A 24,646-nucleotide genomic window follows, 5' to 3' on the forward strand; every position below is an offset into this window, starting at 1 on the left:
AACCAGTGAATAGGAAGGCAGACATTTCAGGCAAAGAAACAATATACATAAAAGTATTTTAGTTTATATGTTACATATATGTTTGTATCTAGTTTATATGTTTTGGTGTTTCACCAGAATTTATTCACAGTAGATTATTCAGATTTGTTCTTTCCTTTTAGGGCAAATTGCAGTGCATGTAAGAAGTATTTGTACGTCAGTTCTCTTAATAGCACTTTCCAGTGACTTCAGATGCTCCGAGTCTCAACAGGTAGGCAGCTGCAGGTAGAATCAATTAGGGGTTGCCTGTTTCAGCCTTTTTAATGTTTTGTTGACCACCTAGATTCAGATATGTTTTGTAGCAAATAATATTTGGGTAAGGTTCTGAATTGGGATTTTAAGATAAAAATACATTTAGTTCAAAATAATGTCTCCATGAATACTTGGTCAATAGGCTTGCTATATTGGTTAGTTATACATTATTAAACTAATTATAAATATCTTATATACTTTAAGTAAACAGTATGTGTTTAATCCCCCTTCTCTAGGAAATTGATTCACTAGTAGGATTGGCTGTATCAAAGACCTAGTCTGTTTTTTTTCTGCTGCTTCTTATGTATGTTGAAAGGCATTTTCAGGCTTCCTCCATGGATATCTTAATGGAAAATAAAACAGATGAAAAAGGAATATGGTTTTAGGATCAGGGTACAATATAAATTAGAAAGTTAGACTATAGTAACGGAACACATGTTAGAATTCTTGAACATTTGCTAAAGCCGAGCTGGAAAAAATTTTTTTTGAGTTAAAATTTACTTACAGTAAAATGTATAAATCTTAAATATACAGCTTGAGGATTTGGGGCTGGGAATTTGATTCTGAAAATTACCTTCTATCTGAAGCCAAAAATAAATAGCACTAGTTCCTTGGAGGGGGCAGAATGTTTCCTTGTGCATATTTCTGAAAGAAACTTCTTGAATGGAATCTCATAAAGGGAGTATTGAGTGATGTGGGTGGGTTTCACAAAGCTCTTGTCTTACATCCTCCTTAGTGAAAGCTGATGTCATGATTCTTAGGTGTAATTTTTATTGGGGGTGAAGGTTTGGGACCTAAATAAGTAGTCCTTATTCAAAAATAAAACTTAGAGCATATCAAGAAATGGTTGATACATCTCTCTCTCTTCTGTATGTTTGTATACATACATACATGCACACACATTCTCTTATATATGTATGTATAACGGTTTGTGTAATATTATATATACGTATTATATATATATATAATTTCACTAAATCTCTTTGTTGATAAGAATTGGGCAAGGAAAGAGCTTGAGTACAATTATTTTGGGTTATCAACTAGGAGTAAATTTATTGCTTTAAGAAATAAATACATAAGTAGATAATTTCCTTTTCTGGAAATTCAAAATTTTAAAATTTCCCTTTTGAATCCAAAGTTGTCCCACATTCAGAGGAAAGTAGGCTATTAGAGAATCTGCAGGTAAAGCCAGGATTGTTCTGAGAGAACCATTCTTTGTCTGATTTAGTGTCCTCAAAGTTCTTTAAAACATAGATGGCCTAGATATTTCTGGCTGGAAGATACTTCAAACAAATATTCCCAGTTGGTCATCATAGCTGTAGAATAAATGTCAGTAATACTCCCATAAAAATCTGGTGTTGAGCACTGTGATCCTACTGAAAGAGAATTGGTGGTAAAAGGAAATTTTTTTCCTTCAGATTATCTTCTTTTGATGCCTTTACTTCCTGTCAGTTTCTATGATCCTACTTTTTGTTCTGCTGTCTTGAGTTATGATTTGGGGGAAAAAAAACCAAAAAACTGTCCTTTAGGTGGAAAGGATTGGTGTCTTTACAGAATGCCACAAAGATTTTCCTGCAAGGAAAAATACCTTTTTTTTTTTTTTGGTGGTATTTTAGTGGAAAATTCTTAAAGAGATGGGAATACCAGACCACCTTACGTGCCTCCTGAGAAATCTGTATGCAGGTCAAGAAGCAACAGTTAGAACTGGACATGGAACAACAGACTGATTCCAAATTGGGAAAGGAGTATGTCAAGGCTGTATATTATCACCCTGCTTATTTAACTTATATGCAGAGTGCATCATGAGAAATGCCGGACCGGATGAAGCACAAGCTGGAATCAAGATTTCTGGGAGAAATATCAGTAACCTCAGATATGCAGATGACGCCACCCTTATGGCAGAAAGTGAAGACGAGCTAAAGAGCCTTTTGATAAAAGTGAAAGAGGACAATGAAAAAGTTGGCTTAAAACTCAACATTCAGAAAACTAAGATCATGGCATCTGGTCCCATCCCTTCATGGGAAATAGATGGGGAAACAGTGGAAACAGTGAGATATTATTTTTGGGGGCTCCAAAATCACTGCAGATGGTGATTGCAGCCATGAAATTAAAAGATGCTTGCCCCTTGAAAGAAAAGCTGTAACCAACCTAGACAGCGTATTAAAAGGCAGAGACATTACTTTGCTGACAAAGGTCTGTCTAGTCAAAGCTATGGTTTTTTCCACTGGTCGTGTATGGATGTGAGAGTTGGACTATAAAGAAAGCTGAGATCCAAAGAATTGATGCTTTTGAACTGTGGTGTTGGAGAAGACTCTTGAGAGTCCTTTGGACTGCAAGGAGATCCAACCAGTCCATCCTAAAGGAAATCAGTCAGAAATATTCCTAAATATTCCTAGAGGAAATATTTAGGCAATATTCCTAAAGGAATATTCATTGTAAGGACTGATGTTGAATCTGAAAGTCTAATACTTTGGCCAGTTGATGCAAAGAACTGACCCCTTGCAAAAGACCCTGATGCTGGGCAAGATTGAAGGCTGGAGGAGAAGGGAACAACAGAGGATGAGATGGTTGGATGGCATCGCTGATTCGATGGACATGAGTTTGAGCAGACTCCGGGAGTTGATGATGGACAGGGAAGCCTTGCGTGCTGCACTGCATGGGGTTGCAAAGAGTTGGACACAGCTGAGCAGCTGAACTGAAACTGTAGTACTCACCTCCCTTGTAAATTATCCTGGTTATACTGCTGCATGGTTTTTTCTTTTTATGCTTTAAGTAACATTTTCTTGTTAGTTGAGGCCTCCGGATAGCTCAGTTGGTAAAGAATCCTCCTGCAATACAGGAGACCCTGGTTCAGTTATTGGGTCTGGAAAATCCCCTGGAGAAGGTATAGGCTACCCATTCTAGTATTCTTGGGCTTCCCTTGTAGCTCAGCTGGTAAAGAATGCGCCTGCATGTGGGAGACCTGGGTTCGATCCCTGGGTTGGGAGAAGGGAAAGGCTTACTCACTCCAGTATTTGGCCTGGAGAAATTCATGGACTTTATAGTCCTTAGAGTCACCCATATATCTTCACTAATTGAATTTGAGGGATTACTGAATGTATTCAGAAAGTATAGAATAGAACTTCTCATCCTTGAATCTTTGGACAGTAAAAATGAATTATATTTAACTTTGAAATCATTTATGATATTGTCATTTGAAATTAAAGATGAATAATGCTGTGAAAAGATCTACCACATTTTTGTTGTGTTATGAAAGGGATATTAACCTAAATTAACAACAGTTGTAGGTTACAAGTTGTATGTACAAAGTGAATCTTTAGGTGATAAATTATGAACATTTATAGTTTAAGTTTTTGAGTAAATTTTGTCATCTTAAAAATCAGTGACAAATTGTGAAAGAAAAAGATTCCTGACTTTTATTCAAATGCTTTCCTTGGATTAGATTAATTTGAAAACCTTATAAGGGTAAGTAATTAATTGGCCCATTTTATAGAGAAGAAAGCATGTCTCTCATTGGATAAATGGCCCACAGTCACACACCTAGTAAGTGATGGAATCAAGATTTAAATCTTAATCACTCTGTGATGCTTCTCAAAATTTGTAGTTGACGGTATTATGATATGTTACTTCCTACCTTTTTTCTGACACTGAATTGTCAAGGTATCTGCTCTTTCATTTACTTTTACTTTCTAACCCCAGATTTTTTCATTTTAATGATGATAAAATCTAGAGGAAATAAAAGAAATGTTAAGAGTTAAATATATTAGGTTAAAACACCATATCTGTGTATATTAGCTGGGTGACCATGGGCCAAGGTACTAACTGATTTGATTCACTTCTTTAAAAAATTATAATAAGGAACTAATAAGGTGCTTCTTATTGGTTTCTTATTAATAACTCAGTGTTTGTTGAAAAGATTACAAGTATACTATTATTAGAACTGTTGCCTTGAGGATATTAAAGGTTTAAAAATAGGTAACAGCTATTGCCTTCACATTTCTAACTGAAAAATGAAGTATTTAGTAAAACCTCTTTGATTGTATTAAACATTCAAGGAAAACAGTTAATATCAGTTGTCTACAATGTCTTCCAGAAAACAGAAATAGAGGGAATATTTCCTTATTTAATGATGCCAGCATTATCCTAATAACAAGACTAAAGATTTTAAAGGAAAACTGTAGACCAATATCTCTTAATGAATATTGATGTGAAAATCCTGAAATTAGCAAGTTGAATTTAAAAGTGTTTAAAAAATTGTATGCCATGATCAAGTGGGATTTATTCCAATTGTACAAGGCTGGTTCAACATTTAAAATGCAATTTATGTAATCTATTACTATTAACAGGCTAAATGAGAAAAAAATCATAAGATCATATCAAGAATTGCAGAGAAAACTCTTGATAAAAACCAGTACCCATTCATGATAGAAACTCTCAGCAAACTAGGAATGAGAGAAATTTTCTTTGACAAAGCATATCAGCAAAAATTCCTACAGATAATAGCATATTTACTAGTGAGATAAATGCTTGCCTATTAAGATCAGAAAAAGGACCATGATGTTCTGACTACTACTATTCAGCATCATCCTGGAATACCTAGCTAATGTGGTGGGGCAGAAAAGGAAATAAAAAATGTGCAGATTGAGAAGGAGTAAATAAAACATTTACAGATGGTATAATGGTCTATATAGAAAATATCAAGAAAATCTTCTGGAAATAAGTGATTATGGCAGTGTTGCAGAGTATAAATTTCATATACAAAAGTTTATTGTTTTCTTACGTAGTAACTGAACAATTTAAATTTGATGTTAAATAAGCAGTGTCATTTACATTATCACAAAAAATAGAAAAAAATTTAAGTAGGTATAAATCTAGCAATTGGAATTTGAAGTTAAAAAGTGAACATCATTTACATTAGCAGCCCCAAATTTGAAATTCTTTATATAAATATTATTTAACAAATCGTGTACGAGATCTGTATGAGGGAAAATGATAAAATTCTGATGAAAAAGATCTAAATAAATAGAAAGATATTCTATGTTCATGGTTAGGAAGACTCGGTAGTTAAGGTATCATTTCCTCTTCACTTGATATTTATCATTGTTTAGTCACTAAGTCATGTCCAACTCTTTTGTGACCTTATTGACGAAACCTGCCAGGCTCTTCTCTCCATGGAATTTTCCAGGCAAGAATACAGGAATGGGTTGCAATTTCCTTCTCCTTCTTCAGGGGATCTTCCCAACCCATGGGTTGAACCTTCGTTTCCTGCATTGGCAGATGGGTTCTTTACCACTGGGCCACTTAGATTCAGTGTAATCACAATCTAAATCCCATGAAGTTGTTTTGTGGATATTGACAAACTGATTCTCAGTTTATGTGGAGAGAAGACCCAAAATAGCAAACACAGTATTAAAGATGAACAAAGTTGGAGGACTGACACTACTGGATTTCAAGACTTACTGTAAAGCTGTGGTAACCATGACAATATAGTATTTGGTGAAAATGATAGATAAGCAAATCAGTGAAACAAAATAGCTCAGAAATGGACTCACATAAATATAGTCAACTGATATTTGAGAAAGGAGCTGAGATATTTCAGTGGAAAAGGACAGTCTTTTCAAAAAATGATGTTGAAACAACAGGATATTCTGATACAAAAAAAAAACTCTGTACACAGATCTTAACATCTTTCACAAAAATTACCTCAGTGTGAATCATAGACCTAAATGTTAAGTACAAAACTGTAAAGCTCCCTGAAGATGATAAAGGAGAAAATCTTAGACTACCATAGGTTTGGTGATGGCTTTTAGAGACAACACCAAAAGCAGAATCTATGAAAGAAAAAATTGAGAACATGGACTTAATTAAAATGAAAAACTAATGGTCTGTGAAAGATACTGTTAAGAGATTGAAAAGACAGTTGTTGCAATGTGCATATACGATAAAGGACTGGTACCCAAAATATACTAAGAACCTTTAAAATTCAACAGTAAGGAAATGAGCAGTTCAGTTCAGTTGCTCTGTCATGTCCAACTCTTTGCGACCCCATGAACTGCAGTATGCCAGGCCTCCCTATCCATTGCCAACCGCCGGAGTCCACCCAAACCCATGTCCTTTGTGTCAGTAATGCCATCCAACCATCCCATCCTCTGTCGTCCCCTTCTCCTGCCCTCAATCTTTCCCAGCATCAGGGTCTTTTCAAATGAGTCAGCTTTCCGCATCAGGTGGCCAAAGTATTGGAGTTTGAGCTTCAACTTCAGTCCCTCCAGTGAACACCTAGGACTGATCTCCTTTAGGGAGGACTGATTGGATCTCCTTGCAGGCCAAGGGACTCTCAAGAGTCTTCTCCAACACCACAGTTCAAAAGCATCAGTTCTCTGCTCAGCTTTCTTTATAATCCAACTCTCATATCCATACATGACTACTGGAAAAACCATAGCCTTGACTAGACGGACCTTTGTTGGCAAAGTAACGTCTCTGCTTTTTAATATGCTGTCTAGGTTGGTCATAACTTTCCTTCCAGGGAGCACACGTCTTTTAATTTCATGGCTACAATCACAATCCACAGTGATTTTGGAGCCCAGCAACCCAGTACTGAATGAAAAAATTTTCTGAATGATTTTCTCATCAAAAAAGATGTACAAATGACAAGCAGATGAAAAGATGCTTAACAGCGTATATCATTGCTGCTGCTGCTGCTAAGTTGCTTCAGTTGTGTCCAACTGTGTGCGACCCCATAGACAGCAGCCCACCAGGCTCCGCCATCCCTGAGACTCTCCAGGCAAGAATACTGGAGTGGGTTGACATTTCCTTCTCCATGGCAGGAAAGTGAAAAGTGAGAGTGAAGTTGCTCAGTCATGTCTGACTCTTAGCAACCCTATGGACTGCAACCTACCAGGCTCCTCTGTCCATGGGATTTTCCAGGCAAGAGTACTGGAGTGGGTTGCCATTGCCTTCCCTGCATATGTCATTAGGAATTTGTAAATTATAAGAAAAGTTCACCACTGTAAACCTACGAGAATTATGAAAATTCACAACAGTGACAGTAGGACTTTGCTGGTGGTACAGTGGAGAAGAATCCACCTGCCAATTCAGGAGACGGGGGTTTGGTCCCTGGTCTGGGAAGATTCCACATGCCATGGCGCAACTAAGCCCGTGTACCACTGCTTCTGAGCCCATGCTCTAGACCTGCAAGCTTCTACTACTGACGCCAGTGCACGCAGAGCCTGTGCTCTGCAACAGGAGAAGCCACTGCGTGAGAAGCCCTCACACTGTAAGGAAGAGTGAACCCCGCTTGCTGCAACTAAGAGAGCCTGTGTACAGCAACAAAGACTCAGTGCAGCCAAAAAGGAAAGAGAAAAAGAAAACCACTGACAACAGCAAATGTTGGTGAGGGTATGGAGCAACAGGAACTCTCATTTATTGCTAGTGAGAATGCAAAATGGTACAGACATTTTGAAGGGCACTCTGGTGCTTTCTTTCAAAACTAAACGTGTATTCATACCATATGATCTGGTAATCACACTCTTTGGTATTTAACTCAGATGTGTTGAAAACTTATGTCTACACAAAAACCTGCATATGATTGTTTATAACAACTTTATTAATCAAAACTGGGAAGCAACCAAAATGTCCTTCAATAAGTGGATGGAAAAACAAACTGTGGTACATCTACCTAATGGAATATTGCCTAATATTCCAATATACAGTATAAAAAGAAATCAGCTATCAAGCCATGAGAAGACATGGAGGAACCTTATATTTAGCATAAAATCAGTTAATTAAAAATAATCTCCTTGGACTGTACAAGCTACACAGTGAGCCTTGGGTAAATCCAACAGTGTAAAAAGTAGTGAAAGTGTTAGTTGCTCAATCGTATCCATCTCTTTTCGACCCCATGGATGGCAGCCCGCCAGGCTCCTCTGTTCATGGATTCTTTGGGCAAGAATGCTGGATTGGGTAGCCATTTACTTCTTCAAGGGATCTTCCTGACCCAGGGTTGGAACTAATTTCTCCTGCTTTGCAAGGAAATTCTTTACCATCTGAGCCGCCAGGGAGGCCCAAATCCAACAGTGTAAATGATTCTTAAAAATGTAATGTTGAATGTAAGAAAGCAAGGAAGAATTCTTAAAATATGGTGAAATTGTACTATGTTGTTTTAGGATGGGTGCATAGATGATAAAACTAAAGAAAACCAGGCAATTATTATTAAAAATCAGGATACATTTTATCTTTAGAGAAGGGAGATGTAAGGAGGAACACTTGAAAGGATTCTGTGGTACTATTTCCCACTTCGGTGGTGTATTACACAGTTGTTCATACTTTACATTATATGGTTTTTCTTGAGATATATATTTTTTATTGAAGTGAAATTTCCAATTATTCATTTTAAAGTATACAGTTCAGTAGTATTTAGTGTGTTTATAATGTACAACCAACAGCTGTCTCGTTTCAAGATTATTTTATCTCATAAAAACACCCCATAAAAACATATCCATTAGGTGATTACTCTTAACGCACCCCTTTTGCCCAAACCCCTTGTAACCTGCAATCTGATTTTTGTCTGTGCATTTGTCCATTCTGAATATATCATAAAAAAGAATCATGCAGTATGTGACCCTACCTGTCAGACTTCTTTCACTTACCATGTTTTTGAGATTTATCCAAGTTGTGATATGTATCCACACTTCATTCTGTTTTATAGCTGAGTAATATTCCCTTGTATATACATACCACAATTTGCTGATCCATTAATTCATTGAGGAGCATTTAGCTTTCTACTCAGATAATTTTATATTTAATAAATATATTAAATTCATAACTCTGATATAAACATTTGAAGCTTTTAGTTTTCCACACTATACTGTATGTATGATATACAAGACAATGAAAAAGTAAGGAAAGGAGAAAGATCTTATTGGGACCATATTACTGTATCATCAAGATACAAAGATGAATTAAGCATAAACTTTGCTTCCAAGATTTTTAAATGTAATTAAGCATGTAGCATTTTATTGTAGAATTACAAAAGCAGTAATAGTGCACATTTTAAAGAATTAAGGCTCGAGAGATCTTCATGACCCAGATAATCATGATGGTGTGATCACTTACCTAGAGCCAGACATCCTGGACTGTGAAGTCAAGTGGGCCTTAGGAAGCATCACTATGAACAAAGCTAGTGGAGGTGATGGAATTCCAGTTGAGCTATTTCAAATCCTAAAAGATGATGTTGTGAAAGTGCTGCACTCACTATGCCAGCAAATATGGAAAACTCAGCAGTGGCCACAGGACTGGAAAAGGTCAGTTTTCATTCCAATCCCAAAGAAAGGCAATGCCAAAGAGTGCTCAAACTACCGCACAATTGCACTCATCTAACACACTAGTAAAGTAATGCTCAAAATTCTCCAGGCCAGGAGAATTTTGGAATCTCCAAAATGGCTTGGAATCTCCAAGCCATTCTTTCTTCCAAATGTGCCAAGTGGGCCTTAGAAATCAAGTGGGCCTTAGGAAGCATCACTATGAATAAAGCTAGTGGAGGTGATGGAATTCCAGTTGAGCTATTTCAAATCTTGAAAGATGATGCTGTGAAAATGCTGCATTCTCATATGCCAGCAAATTGGGAAAACTTTGGTTTGCTAATATTATATTGAGAGTTTTTGCTTCTGTGTTTATCAGTGATACTGACCTGTAATTTCCCTTTCTCATGGTGTCTTTGTCTGGTTTTGATATCAGGGTAATGCTGACCTTTGAAAATGAGGTTGGAGGCGTTCCTTCCTCTTCTATTTTTAGGGAATAATTTAAGAAGGATACATATTTACTCTTCTTTAGTGTTTGGTAGAGTTCACCTGTGGGCTGCCTGGTCCTGAATTTTTTGTTGGGAGTTTTTAAATTACTCATTTAGTTTCATTGCTGGTAATTGGTTTATTCAGGTTATATATATATATATATTTTTTTTTTGTTTTGTTTTGTTTTGTTTTCTTTTAATGATTCAGTCTTGGAAGATCGTCTTTTTCTATACATTTATCCATTTCTTTTAGGTTGTCCAATTCATTGGGATATGACTGTGACTAGCAGCCAAGAGTCGGACACGACTGAGCGACTTCACTTTCACTTTTCACTTTCATGCCTTGGAGAAGGAAATGGCAACCCACTCCAGTGTTCTTGCCTGGAGAATCCCAGGGACGGGGGAGCCTGATGGGCTGCTGTCTATGGGGTCGCACAGAGTCAGACATGACTGACGCGACTTAGCAGCAGCAGCAGTCTCTTACGAGTCTTTGTATTTCTGTGGTATCAGTTGTAACTGCTCCTCTCTCACTTCTGATTTTATATATTTGGATCCTTTCTTTTCTCACCAGGGGAGCTGGGGAGTGTTGCATCTACCACTGGAGCTCTATAGTTTCCTTGATGTGGCGAGATAGTGCTACATCACTACAGGGAGTATCTCCACACACCCCCACCTCGCCAGCTGAAGTTTTTAGATTTGAAAAACTACTCTCCTTCTCATACAGTCTTGGCACCTTTTAAAACTGCTTTCAGGGCATGAGAGCCTTTTAAGAGGAGATTTTCAGTTTCCTATAGTACTTTGAGACCCTGGGTATCAGCATCTGGTTTTCTAAGCCAGACATTTTAGAAGTTTGTCTATCTGGTATAGATCCCAGCAACTGGGGTGCCTGATGTGGTGTGCCAACTCTTCACCCCTCCGGGGGAAGTACCCGCCTAATGAGATCCCTTATTGCTATGTGTAGCCACAGATGAAAGGGTTTTGGCAAGAGTGTTTCTGTGCTGCTCTTACCCAATTTGATGCGGTCCTCTATCCTTTCTTGTAGCATAGGTGTTCATCTAGTTCTCAATTTCTTTTCATAGAGTATCAATCCATGTGTGTGTGCTCAGTCACTTCAGTCGTGCCTGACTCTTTGCGACCCTATGGACTGTAGCCTGCCAGGCTCCTCTGTCCATGGGGATTCTCCAAGTAAGAATACTGGAGTGAGTTGTCATGCCTTCCTCCAGCGGATCTTCCCGACCCAGGAATCGAACCCATGTCTCTTAGGTCTGCTGCTTTGGCAGGCAGGCTCTTTATCTCTAGTGCCACCTGGTTATGTCTGTAGGAGGAAGTAAGTTCAGGTTCTAACCACGTCACCACCTTGAACCCCCAATCTGTTGCTTTTATTGTTACATGGTTAGTAGGAGAGATATGAATACTAATATCTTAATATATAAAGGATGAAAAACTCTACCGTGTGCTTAAAGCTGCCTTTTTTAGCAGTCATGATGGATTTATACTGATACATTCACACTAGAACCCCTTTGGAATGCCATATATTTGTAGTATTACTGATAGTGTTTGTAAAGTTTTAAATGAACTAAATAGCTAAGGTTCTGTGAGTTTGGGTCATACTTTAATAGATTCCCTTAATCTCAGTCTCATTTCAAAAAGAATTGTATGCATTCTTCAGTGATACAGTAAGATAATGTAAATGGCTAAGGAAATTTGGGTAACTGGAGCATAAAGTATATAAGTAGTCATAAGGATGAAATGATATTCAAAAATGTATGCCATGACATGCAACCTTAAAAGACTCAGAAAAAAAAGACTTAAAAGCCCCGAGTTTTCTAATGGCCAGTGAAAAGAGGGATTAGTGTTTAAAAGAGAAGTGGTGGGTTTTTTTGGCCAAAAAATACTTCAGTTCAGTCCAGTCGCTCAGTTGTGTCCGACTCTTGGCGACCCCATGAATTGCAGTACACCAGGCCTCCCTGTCCATCACCAACTCCCGGAGTTCACTCAGATTCACGTCCATCGAGTCCGAGATGCCATCCAGCCATCTCATCCTCTGTTGTCCCCTTCTCCTCCTGCCCCTAATCCCTCCCAGCATCAGAGTCTTTTCCAGTGAGTCAACTCTTCGCATGAGGTGGCCAAAGTACTGGAGTTTCAGCTTTAGCATCATTCCTTCCAAAGAAATCCCAGGGCTGATCTCCTTCAAAATGGATTGCTTGGATCTCCTTGCAGTCCAAGGGACTCTGAAGAGTCTTCTCCAACACAACAGTTCAAAAGCATCAATTCTTTTAAGGGTCTAAATAGTTAAGTGCCTAAATTAGAACAGCTATTCCTTCTGTAGAAGAGGATTATGAAATCACACATTGCTAAAGGTCATAAGTTTTGTAGTTTCAGTTTTTAAAAAATTGGAGTATAGTTGTTTTATACTGTTGTGTCAGTTTCTGCTGTAGAGCAAAGTGAATAAATCATAATATACATATCTCCAGGCTTCCCTTCATCTGCCTGCAATGCAGGAGACCCCTGTTTGATTCCTGGGTCAGGAAGATTCCCTGGAGAAGGGATAGGCTACCCACTCCAGTGTTCTTGGGCTTCCCTGGTGGCTCAGGAGGTAACGAATCCGCCTGCACTACGGGAGACCTGGGTTTGATCCCTGGGTTGGGAAGATCCCCTGGAGGAGGGCATGGCCACCCACTCCAGTATTCTTACCTTGAGAATCCCCAAGGACAGAGGAGCCTGGCACACCAGGCTGCAGTCTATGGGTTGCAAAGAGTCAAACAACACCCTGTGCCTAAGCATAGCACAGCATACATATATCCAGGCTTCCCAGGTATTGCTAGTGGTAAAGAATCTACCTGCTAATGCAGGAGACAAGAGATGCGGGTTTGAGCCCTGAGAGGGCATAGTAACTTACTCCATTATTCTTTGCCTGGAGAGTCTTATGGACAGAGGAGTCTGATGGGCCACCGTCCATAGGGTTGCAAAGAGTCAGACATGAAGCTACTGAGCACGCACCTACATATGTCCCCTCTTTTTTGGATTTCCTTTCCATTTAGGTCACCACAGAGCTTTGAAGAGTTCTCTGTGCTATACAGTAAGTTCTCATTAGCTGTTTATTGTATACATAATGGTGTATATATGTCAATCCAGTCTCCCAATTCATCCCACTGTGCTCTTCCACTTGTTATCCAGAAGTTTGATCTCTATGTCTGTGTCTCTATGTCTGCTTTGCAAATAAGATCATCTATTAGTATATGTAGTTTCAATTTTAAAATGAAGATATATTTTTATTGTGGGTCACTCTGACATCTCATATTGGTTCTTTATGTTATGCTGTCCAGTATTGTTTTTAAGCTACTTGTTTTATGCTAAATCTATTGTATTTTTGTGAATACCAAAGCCATCTCTCACGATTCACACTGTTTCTCAGTTCAGTTGGGGTTGTTATTGTTGACGATGGAGGCTTCAAGAGACTGTTCTAACTTGTGCCTTCTTATTTTGGAGAATTTCCTTCTGCTTGCCAGTGACTCTAATCTTAGCCTCTTTATCCATTGTTTGGCCTTTTTGTGCTAGGTACTACTTTAACATTTTCAGGCTTTTTTTTGTTCTTTCAGCTCACTCTGTTTGCTGGCTTATCTCTGCTTGACTCCTTACTGCTCAGCAGTTCTCACTTGAGGCATGGCATTTCTCCTTAAACCTGTGAATCTCTGAGGGGTCTTTCTCTGAGGAAGGCGCCTTAGTACTTAGTTTAACATATGTGGCTTTCCAGAATAGCTCCTCACTGCCCTCTTCTGGCTGTGGCTTCAGTTTGTCATTGAGCATGCTTTAGTTTTTAATCCTTAGAATTCTAGCAATATTTTGGATAGATTAGTGGTTCTCAAGATTAGTTGCACATTAGAATCACTTTGGGAAGTTTTTAGAAAAAAGTACCAGTTCCTGGGCTTCACTTGTGAAGATTTTGGTTTAATTGATTTTGAGGGTGTGTTTGGCAGGGCTGGGTGTTGGTGTTTCTGGATCTTGTTTCTAATTCTTTAAAGCAGTCGTCAACATTTTTGGCACCAGGGACTGATTTTGTGGAAGACAATTTTTCCACAGACTGAGATGGGGGTTAGGGATGATGTGGATGGTTTCGAGATGATTCAAGTGCATACATTGAGTTTATACCACTGATCTGATAGGAAGCGGAGCTCAGGTAATGTGAGCAATAGGGAGTGGCTGTAAATACAGATGAAACACCTTCTCCTGTGCAGCCCAGTTCCTAAGAAGCCAGGGACTTGTACCAATCTGTGACCCGGCAGTTGTGAACCCTTGCTTCCGATGATTAAAATCTCTAGCTAGTGATTAAAATCTAACCACTGGTATAGATGCCCCTTGGAATCCTTTACAACTTGAACTACTTAGATATAGTCCTTATGTTTTTAGGTATCATAGTGGATTAAAGAATTTAAATTGAGGATTGTAGGTCTTCAGAAGAGGCATGGATTAGATAAGGATATGATGTGGATAAGACTTTATAAGATCTGTATAATATCTCCTAATACTAGAAGAAGTTTTGGAGTGTACTCTCTTCTATCATTTTCCTGCATTAAGATTCATATCTCAATTTTCACTTCCTTTTTTCTGTCTCAGGGGTTCAGCCTGAGGCTTCTGTCTGGATTTGGCCGTTGGAAGATACTCATACTAAATAAGTGTAGGGGGAACCCTTATACTTCTTAGTTGGGTTAGAAACCTGATGGGAAATATATATTTATCGCAACTTCTTAAATGAAGTTTGTAGTTAAATACCAGTTGTAATTAGCATCTTATTAATAATGTCTTCTCCAGTAATTACATTGTTAAGAATACTTTTGGTATCTCTTGTTTTCACATTTCAGCCCATGGTACAAATTTCTCTTATCTGTTAAATCTCTATTACTAAACTTAAATTTGGGTTATTTTTTTTAAATAATAGAATGTATTTAACTTTTTAGGGATTTAGGATTAGCACTCTAGTGTAAAAGGGAGTTATTTGAATAAGAACCTCTTTTTTTTTTTCCAGAGGAAGATTATAGTAAAATTTATTGGTTTATTTGTTAAAGCATATACTGAGAACTTATCTAATTGATTCTTTTGATTTTTTTTTTTAACCATTAGGGTTCTTGAAAATACAGTACTAGAGGTAACATTTTAGTGTTAGCGAACACTTGTGACATTTGCTAAGTTTATTAATATGATTATAGTTCTTATTTTAATCCTCAAATAAGTTTTAGGATCTTTAGGTTTTTTTAAGTGGCATATTGATGGTGACTGCAGCCATGAAATTAAAAGATGCTTACTCCTTGGACGAAAAGTTATGACCAACCTAGATAGCATATTGAAAAGCAGAGATATTACTTTGCCAACAAAGGTCGGTCTAGTCAAGGCAATGGTTTTTCCAGTGGTCATGTATGGATGTGAGAGTTGGACTGTGAAGAAAGCTGAGCACCGAAGAATTGATGCTTTTGAACTGTGGTATTGGAGAATACTCTTGGAGAGTCCCTTGGACTGCAAGGTGATCCAACCAGTCCATTCTGAAGGCGATCAGCCCTGGGATTTCTTTGGAAGGAATGATGCTAAAGCTGAAACTCCAGTACTCTGGCCACCTCACGCAAAGAGTTGACTCATTGGAAAAGACTCTGATGCTGGGAGGGATTGGGGGCAGGAGGAGAAGGCGACGACAGAGGGTGAGATGGCTGGATGGCATCACCGACTCGATGGATGTGAATCTGAGTGAACTCCGGGAGTTGGTGATGGACAGGGAGGCCTGGCATGCTGCAATTCATGGGGTCGCAAAGAGTCAGACATGATTGAGCTACTGAACTGAACTAACTAACTCATCAATATGTGACCATTTTATTGTGTTTCTTTTACTGTGGGATTCATTTATTCAGATGTAGCCTTTGCATGATACCCAAAGCAAATATATGCATTTGGTAGCAGAGTTTGTGAAGTCCCAGCAAAAACAGTGGATATTTGAATGGTTTTGGCTTAGGTCATCTTCAGCTTACCTGTTTCTTTTGTCTTTGAAACATATGTGGTTTCTCTGTTTCTGTGGGTTGTGTAAATGTCTTTGATGTCTTTGGTTTGCTTTAAAAAAAAAAAAAGCAAAACTCAAACATTTTGCTGCTGTATTTTAAGATTTAAGAAATCATATATTTGGAAATTCAGTTTCAAACCTGTTAAAAATAAGTGTAAACTAATTTTAATCTCCTCATTGCATAGAGGCATGAATATGAAATCATTAGTACCATTCAGCTAATAGTATAGAAAAATGGGTTTTTTGATGAAGAAATTGAATACAGATATTACCATCAAATTTCTCTTTGTATCAGTTTCACATAAATAAGTGTTATCCAAATATATGATTTTTTGAATATGTGTATCCTTTAGGTAGAAATGTCTATTTTTCATGGTTGCCGACAGGAAATACTAAAAAACTCAGGTAAATATCTCCTCCCCCAGACTCTCACTATTTAAAGTTCTGGTTCTCAACCTTAGTTCCACCTAGGATTACCTGAGAAATTGACAAAAATATTATGCCTAAGCCCTGTTCTCAGAGATTCTGATTTAATTGGACTAGGCTAAGGATGACTTTGAAGCTAGAATTCTGGGGTTGGGAACTGGGTGTTGGTATTTTTGAAAGCTTCCCAGGGGCTTCCCCAGAGGCTTTGTTTTAAAGAGTCTGCCCGCCAGTGCAGGAGGCAAGGGTTCAGGCCCTGGTCTGGGGAGATCCCCACATTCCGCTTAGCAACTGGGCCTGTGTGCCGCAGCTGTTGAGCCTGTGCTCTGGAGCCTGGGAACCGCAGCTGCTGAGTCCGTGCGTCCTAGGGCTGCTGATGCTCCACGGCAGGAGAAGCCGCCACACGTGCAGTGCATTGCAACTAGAGAGTGGCCCTTGCTTGCTGCAACTAGAGAAGAGCCCACGCACCAAGGAAGACCCAGCACAGCCAAAAATAGATAAATGAAAAATTATTAAAATAAAAAAGCTTTCCAGATGAGTTTTAGTATTCAGCCAAGATTAAGCACTATTAACAGTTGTTATAAAATTTGTTGATCATATCAGAGTTCTATGAAAGATCTCTGTATATTATTTTTCTTTGTTTTGAGTGAACATTTGGAATCGATGTTTCAGGCAAAGATTAAAAACAAAGCACAAGCTCTGCAGAGTATTGACTTTGTAGTCCAATCCAGCTAAGATAGTAACCTAATTTTTTTGCAGTTAGTCTCATGGCCTAATGGGAGTTTTGGTCCTGGAATCACATGGGCTTAAATCTTGGTTCCTTCCCTTTCTAGGCATTTGATTTAGGGTAAAATATTTTATCACTTCACCTCTAAAATGGAGAAAATAAAACTACCTCCATTATGGAGTTATGGATTAAATGGATTGACATATGTGAAGCACTTAAAACAGTGCCTGGAACTTAGTACGCATTTGAAAATTATTAGCCATGGTGATTGTGATGGTATTGATGGTGATAATTATTAGTTTTGATTACAGTTTTAACTATTAATCATCCTCTATTTTTAGACATATTATTTCCAAGTTTTAAAAATTATAAATAATGCTGATAACCATTTTCATAAATGTTTTTATTTAGTTGAAGTATAGTTGATTTACAACGGTGTGCCAATCTGCTGTACAGCAAAGTGACTCAGTTATACACATATATCCATTCTTTTAAAATATTCCTCTCCATTATGGTTTATCCCAGGATACTGAGTATAGTTCCCTGTGCTGTACATTAAGACTTTGTTGTACCAGACTCCCAGTCCATCCCACTGTCTTCATCTTCCCCCTTGGCAATCACAAGTCTGTTCTTTGTGTTCATGAGTCTCTTTCTGTTTTACAGATAGGTTCATTTGTGCCATATTTTAGATTCCACGTATAAGTAATACCATATGATATTTGTCTTTCTCTCTCTGACTTCGTTTAGTATGATAATCTCTAGTATCTGTGTTGCTGCAATTGGCATTATTTTTTTCTTTTTTATGACTGAGTACTATACGGACAGAGGAGTCTGGTGGGCTCCAGTCTGAGGGATCGCAAAGAGTTAGACATGACTGAATGACTAACAGTAAAAGTATTCTATTGTATATATGTACCATATCTTTATCCATTCATCTGTTGATGGACGTTTAGGTTATTTCCACATTTTGGCTATTGTGAACAATGCTGGTGTGAACATAGGGGTGCATGTATCTTTGTGAATTATAGTTTTGTCTGGATATATTCCCAGGAGTGGGGTTGCTGTATCATATGGTAATTCTATTTTTAATTTTCTGAGGAACCTCCATACTGTTTTCGATAGTGGCTATACCAATTTATATTCCCACCAGCAGTGTAAGAGGGTTCTCTTTTCTCCGTGCCTTCTCCAACATTTGTTATGTGTAGACTTTTTAGCGATGGCCATTCTGACCACCTCATTGTAGCTTTGATTTGCATTTCTCTAATAATTAGTGATGTTGAGCATCTTTTCTTGTGCCTACTGGCCATCTGTATGTCTTCCATGGAGAAATGTCAGTTAAGGTCTGCCCATTTTTTAATTCGTTTTTTGTTGTTGTTTAGTTGTGTGAGCTGTTTGTATATTTTGGAGATTAAGCCCTTGTCTATTGCATCATTTGCAAATATTTTCTCCCATTCTCCAAGTTATCTTCATTTTTTTATGGCTTTCTTCACTGTGCAAAATCTTGTAAGTTTGATTATGTCCCATTTATTTATTTTTGTTTTTATTTCTATTGCCTTGGGAAACTGACCTAAGAAAACATTGATAAGATTTATATCAGAGAATGTTTTCCCTATGCTCTATTAAGTCTTTAAGCCATTTTTAGTTTATCTCTATGCATGCTATCAGTGTTCTCACTTCATTGATTTACATGCAGCTGTCCAGCTTTACCAGCACCACTGTTAAAGAGAGGTGTTCTCATTTTATAGTCTTGCCTGCTTTGTCAGTTTGGATACCTTTTATTTATTTTTCTTGTCTGATTGCTGGGGCTAGGACTTCCAATATGAAAAGTGGTTAGGAGTGGGGATCCTTGTCTTTTTCCAGATTTTATTAGTTTTTCATTGTGGAGTATTATATTGGCTGTGGGTTTATCATAAATGGCTTTTATTATGTTGAGATATGTTCCCTCTATTCCTGCTTTTATCATGAACAGATGTTGAATTTTGTTAAATGCTTTTTCTACATCTTTTGAGATGATCATATGGTTTTTGACTTTTGTCAATGTAGTGTATTAAATTGAATGATTTGTGTATGTTGAGCAGTCCTTGTGAACCTGAGATGAATTCCACTTGGTCGTGGTGTATGCTTTTTTTAAAAATATGTTGTTGGATTTGGTTTGCTAATATTTTGTTGAGAATTTTTGTGTCCATATTTGTCAAAGATACTGGTCTGTAGTTTTGTGTGTGTGTGATGTGTTTATCTGGTTTTGGTATCAGGTGATGGTGGCTTCATAGAATGTCTCGAAGAATGCTCCCTTCTCTTCAGTCTTTTAAAAGATTTTAAGAAAAATTGGTGTAAGTTCTTTTGATGTTTGGTAAAATTTGGCAAATTTTTTTTTTGTGAAGCCATCTGGTCCTGGATTTTTGTTTGTAGAAAGTTTTTTTTTGTTGTTGTTACAGATTCTACATCATTTCTAGTGATCAGTCTGTTTAAACTGTCTGTTGTTTCTTCATTTAATTTCAGTGGATTATATGTTTCTAGAAGATCGTCCATTTCTTCTAGGTTGTCAAATTTGTTGGCATATAATCGTTCATAGCATTCTCTTTTGTTTTTTGTTTTTGCATTTCTGAGATATCTGAGATTTCTTCTTTTATTTCTTATTTTCTTTGTTTGGGTTCTCACTTTTCTTCTCGGTGAGCCTTGTCATAGTTTTGCCAATTTTGCTTACCCTTTCAAAGAACCAGCTCTTGGTTTTGTTGATTTTTTCTATATATTTTTTTAATCTCTTATTTATTTCTTCCCTGATCTTCAGTATTTCATTCATTCTGCTGACTTTAGGTTTTGTTTGTTCTTCTTTTTCTAATTCTTTTAGGTGGTAACTTAGGTTATTTATTTGAGATTTTTCTTGTTGTTTGATGATGAAAGCCTATATCACTGTGAACATCCCTCCAAGAACTGCTTTTACTGTGTCCATGGATTTTGTATGGCTGTGTTTTAATTGTTGTTTGATTTAAGGTATTTTTTAATTTCTTTTTTGGTTTCCGTGTTGACTTATTGGTTTTTTAGTGGCATGTTATTTAGTTTCCATGTTTTTCTTGTTTCTTTCCTGTGGTTGGTTTCTAGTTTCACGCCATTGTGGTCAGAGAAGATGCTTGAAATAATTTCTATACTCTTAAATTTGCTGAGGTTAGATTTGTGCCCTAGGATGTGGTCAATCCTAGAGAATGTTCCATCTGCATTTGAAAAGAATGCATGTTCTGCCTTTTTTTTTTTTTTTGAATGTAGAGGCCTAAAAACATCAATTAAGTCTAACTGTTCTATTGTATCATTTAGGACCTCTGCTGCCTTATTGATTCTGTCTGGAAGATCTGTCCATTGATAGGAGTCGAGTGTTGAGGTCTCCCGCTATTTTTTCTCCCTTTTTGTCTGTTAGTATTTGTTTTATGTATTTGAATGCTCCTGTATTAGGTACATATATGTTGATGGGTATAAAATATTTTTCTTGTATTGATCCTTTAACATTAGTTTCCTTTTTTTTTTTTATCTTTCTCTATATCCTTTGCTTTATTGTCATAAATTTTTGTAAATTTCTCCAGCTCCTTGAAGTAGTATTAACTCATTAATCTTATTTGATAAATTAGGGTTGGGAGTAAACATTAAAAGGAACTTCTGAGAACTATCTCTCTTGAAAATTATTTGTTAAGTTGATGTGGTTATTTTTATTTCAGGTTTGAGTTTTATGTGGGGACACTAATTGGTCCTTAGAAAAATATAACAAGAGTGTCTTTTTATAATATAAAAAATTTCACTTATTTTGAAAGTGAAGGTGTTAGTTGCTCAGTCAGGTCCAACTCTTTTGACCATGGACTATAGCCTGCCAGGCTCCTCTGTCCATGGAATTCTTTAGGCCAAAATACTGGAATGTATAGCCTTTCCTTTCTCCAGGGGTTCTTTCCTACTCAGCAGTCAAACCCAGGTCTCCTGTGTCACAGGCAGATTCTTTATGTACCATCTGAGCCACCAGAGAAGCCCTTACTTTATCTACCAATTAAAAAAAAAAATCACTAGTCTGTATTAAAGAGCTCGTGCCAAACATAGTTCCAGGCCTTTTGCTTGTGTTATTACATTGATATTTACATAAGAAGTGTTTACAGATGAAGAAACTAAGGTATAGAGAAGTGAAATAATTTCCTCCAGATTATGCAGCTGATACAAGGTCAGCCAGGACCTAAAGGTCAGTTTGATTTCATATTTTGTACTCCAGAATCACAAGTATAAAGGGCATTTTTCGTACTTGACTCACAACAATTTTATTTTGATTATGAGGTTTTTGTCTTAAAGGCCTGCTCATAAACAAAGTTACATTAACCTATTAGGTTTAAAATTGTCTTTCAGCTTTAAAATTTTCTTTAATTCTATATCCAGTTACAAGTATCTAGTTAGGTTCCTCTGAAATCTTAAGTAGTATTTCTTTTAAGAATGAATTTTCTTTCTGAAGGAAACCTCTTAATTGTCTAATGGAGCCCATTTCTCTAATTCTAGCTTGCTGTAGAAGCTTTATAAACAATTGTGTATGTGTACAAAGATTCCAGGTTGAGGGAATGTTGCAGCTGCAAGTCATTCCTTCCTTCTCAGTTAATTTCATATGATTCTTTTCACTTCCAAGATTGAGATGATTTAATGGTGTTTTTTTCTTTAGATTGTCATAATAGTGTTATATTTTAAAACATTATAAACAAGTAGATTAATTATATAGATACTATCAAAATTTAGAATTATGATCAGGTGAAGTGGAGGAGCTAATTTTATAAATTTAAAAGCCTAATCTGATAAATTTTTCTTTGTTTAGTTGGCTTTAGGTTTTTAGCTCTAACAGTTATTAAATCTGTTTACTAACAAGACTGACAGATAAAATCTTTTAATTAAGAGTATTTATTTATTGGTATGTGATACACAGGAAAGGAAATATAATCAATAATACTGTAATTTGTCTGGTGACAGGTAACTAGACTTATCTTTGTGATCATTTTGTAATGTATAAAAATACTGAATCACTGTGTTGCACACCTGAATCTAATATAGTATTAGATAATTCAGAAAAAGAGAGTGTTTAAAGAGACAACATTAATATTTTATAATAGAATGATTAGGTCTTATTTAGGTTATTTGTTCTACCAATGGACATTTTATAATTAATAGTGTATTAATGTAGAATTACATCAATCATATTTATGATTAATACAATTTCCTGTGTAAGCAGTCTAAATACTGAGAAAAAGTTGAAAGAAATATAGGTCAATTAAATGCCATTTAGTATTTACATGTTTCTCTTTTATGGAAAAGACCCTAACATAGCTTCCCTGGATCACTTGAGTAGATTCCTGATGTAAACTTGGCTAGTTGCATTTTCTTACTCAGGGATTACTTATAAAACTAACTTTATTCATTCATTTAGTCAGCAAAAGTTTATTGAGGGCACATTATATGACGCACATTGTTTTAATTGCTAAAGATATAGTGGTAGAAAACCTGTTCCTGTCTTCCTGAAACAAATAGATTGTGGTTTGACATAGAGATGGTGGCATCCAAGAGGGAAGGCCCGTAGGCTACTAAGTTCTACAGAGCTGCCCTGGATCTTCCATACTAAAGCCTGATGATTTAATTCTTCAGTTCTGGGCACTACTCCAGTCTCCTTCCAGCTTTCCTATAAAGCTGATTGACAGCCTCTCTCCCAATCTTATTTTCAATTTCTTCAGATTTTTTTTTTTAGAATCAAAAGAGCTTAACTAATACATAGACCAGGTGGGGTTTATGATAGAATCAACTTTGGTCAGATGTCTGCTCCTAGACCCACCAGACTCCTAGCCATGAAGAGGTGGGATTTTAATACAAATGGTAGCTTCTTTACAATTTCAACCTAGGGAAATGGGCATTTCATAGCAGGAAGTTTGCACTGTTTTGTTCTCTGTAGACGAAGCAATGTCTCTAACAGTGTATGTTCATCATAGATGTTGTGCTTGGCTGTGACTTCCAAAGTTTATTCCATAGGATCATGTCTTTATTAAGAACTTGTGGAATTTGTGCAAAGAGAAGATCTAGTACTTAATAGTCTGAGGTTGAATTGTTTGTTCTTGAGAGACTAAAAAGACAAAAATATTCTGGTCTTAAGATATGAAAACTATACTTTTCAGAGTAACTGATTTTGTGTTTTGGACTAGTTCTTTCAAAATTTGGGGCTTCAACTTTTTGTATTTGTCATAGCTCACTATTATATCACAAATAGCTTGAGGGCAGTCACTGTCACTACAGTCTTTGCTATCTTACATAGAGATGATGTTCAGTAAATCTTGACGTGATTTGAGTTGAACAAAAATTGACCATATATATTATAGTTTCATCATAGGTGTAGTTTAAATGTATTCATTATTGCAAGATTTTGAAGTATGTTGAACTGTGATCATTATTGAGGCTTCAAAGAACAAAAGAGCTTTATGTGGGGTCTTAAGAATTGCATTTTGAAACACGGATATGGGCAAAACCGAAAGTGTATTCTGAGAAAGACAAAGAATTGGGCTTATAAAGACAAAACCCCTAAGTTTGTTAAAGTTGCCTGATGAGATTTTTGATTGACTGTGATGCAAGTCAGGAAATATTTGTCCTTAAGGAATCATGATGAGTTATTTTGGGTTAGGGGTCTGATAAGTAGATAGGCTGTCATGAGTTATTTTAGAGTGAGGATCTGGTGAGTATCTTGAGGACAGTGAATGGTTAAAGATCAGATTCTGTCCAGACTGAGATGTGCATAACCCACACTTTCTCATTGCCTCCCGGCTCCATTGTAGAGAGCTCTCTTGGCAATATCCACCCCATTTTTTATGTTCCTTTCACAAGTTGCAGGAAAATATTCAAGGTCCCTCCTTTGTTAACTTTTTATTTTGAAATTATTTCAGACTTAGAGAAAAGTTGCAAAAATAGTGGCAGAGTTTCTGTGTGTCACCAACTTCATCTGGTGTAAACATTTTGCATAGGGATTGTATAGTTATCAAAATTAGGAAATTAACCTTGGCGCAATAGTGTTAAAACTTATAGGCCTTATTTGAATTTCACTTGTTTTTCCATTAGTGCCCTTTTTCAGATCAGGATCCAATTCAGGATCCCACATTGGATTTAGTTGTTATTTCATCCTTATTATCCTGCAGTCTGCAATAGTTACTCAGATTTTCTTTGTCTTTCATGACCTCGATTTAGTTTGTCCAGTGTTCTCTCTTGTTGTTCAGTGGCTAAGTCTTGTCCGACTCTGTGCAACCCCATGGACTGTAGCTTGCCTGGCCTCCACTCTCTTCTGGAGTTTGCTCAAATTCATGTCTGTTGAGTTGGTGATGGTATTTACATCTCATCCTCTGCC

At 37.0% G+C, this 24,646-nt stretch overlaps 1 protein-coding gene across 5 annotated transcripts in view; it reads left to right on the plus strand.

Moving 5' to 3' along the window:
• The window catches only part of HS2ST1 (heparan sulfate 2-O-sulfotransferase 1), a 191,959-nt gene that overhangs the window by 33,147 nt on the left and 134,166 nt on the right, over positions 1 to 24,646 (plus strand). The window contains exon 2 of one of the 5 annotated variants that reach the window (XM_042250707.2): positions 162 to 250. The exons of the other annotated variants lie outside the window; for them this stretch is intronic. Coding sequence (XP_042106641.1) covers positions 232 to 250 — 19 coding nt within the window. The 5' untranslated portion in view covers positions 162 to 231. The remainder of the gene's footprint in view (positions 1 to 161; positions 251 to 24,646) is intronic. 5 annotated transcript variants of the gene reach the window in all.

The sequence above is a fragment of the Ovis aries genome, chromosome 1 (genome assembly GCF_016772045.2).
Source record: "Ovis aries strain OAR_USU_Benz2616 breed Rambouillet chromosome 1, ARS-UI_Ramb_v3.0, whole genome shotgun sequence".
Classification (NCBI taxonomy): domain Eukaryota; kingdom Metazoa; phylum Chordata; class Mammalia; order Artiodactyla; family Bovidae; genus Ovis; species Ovis aries.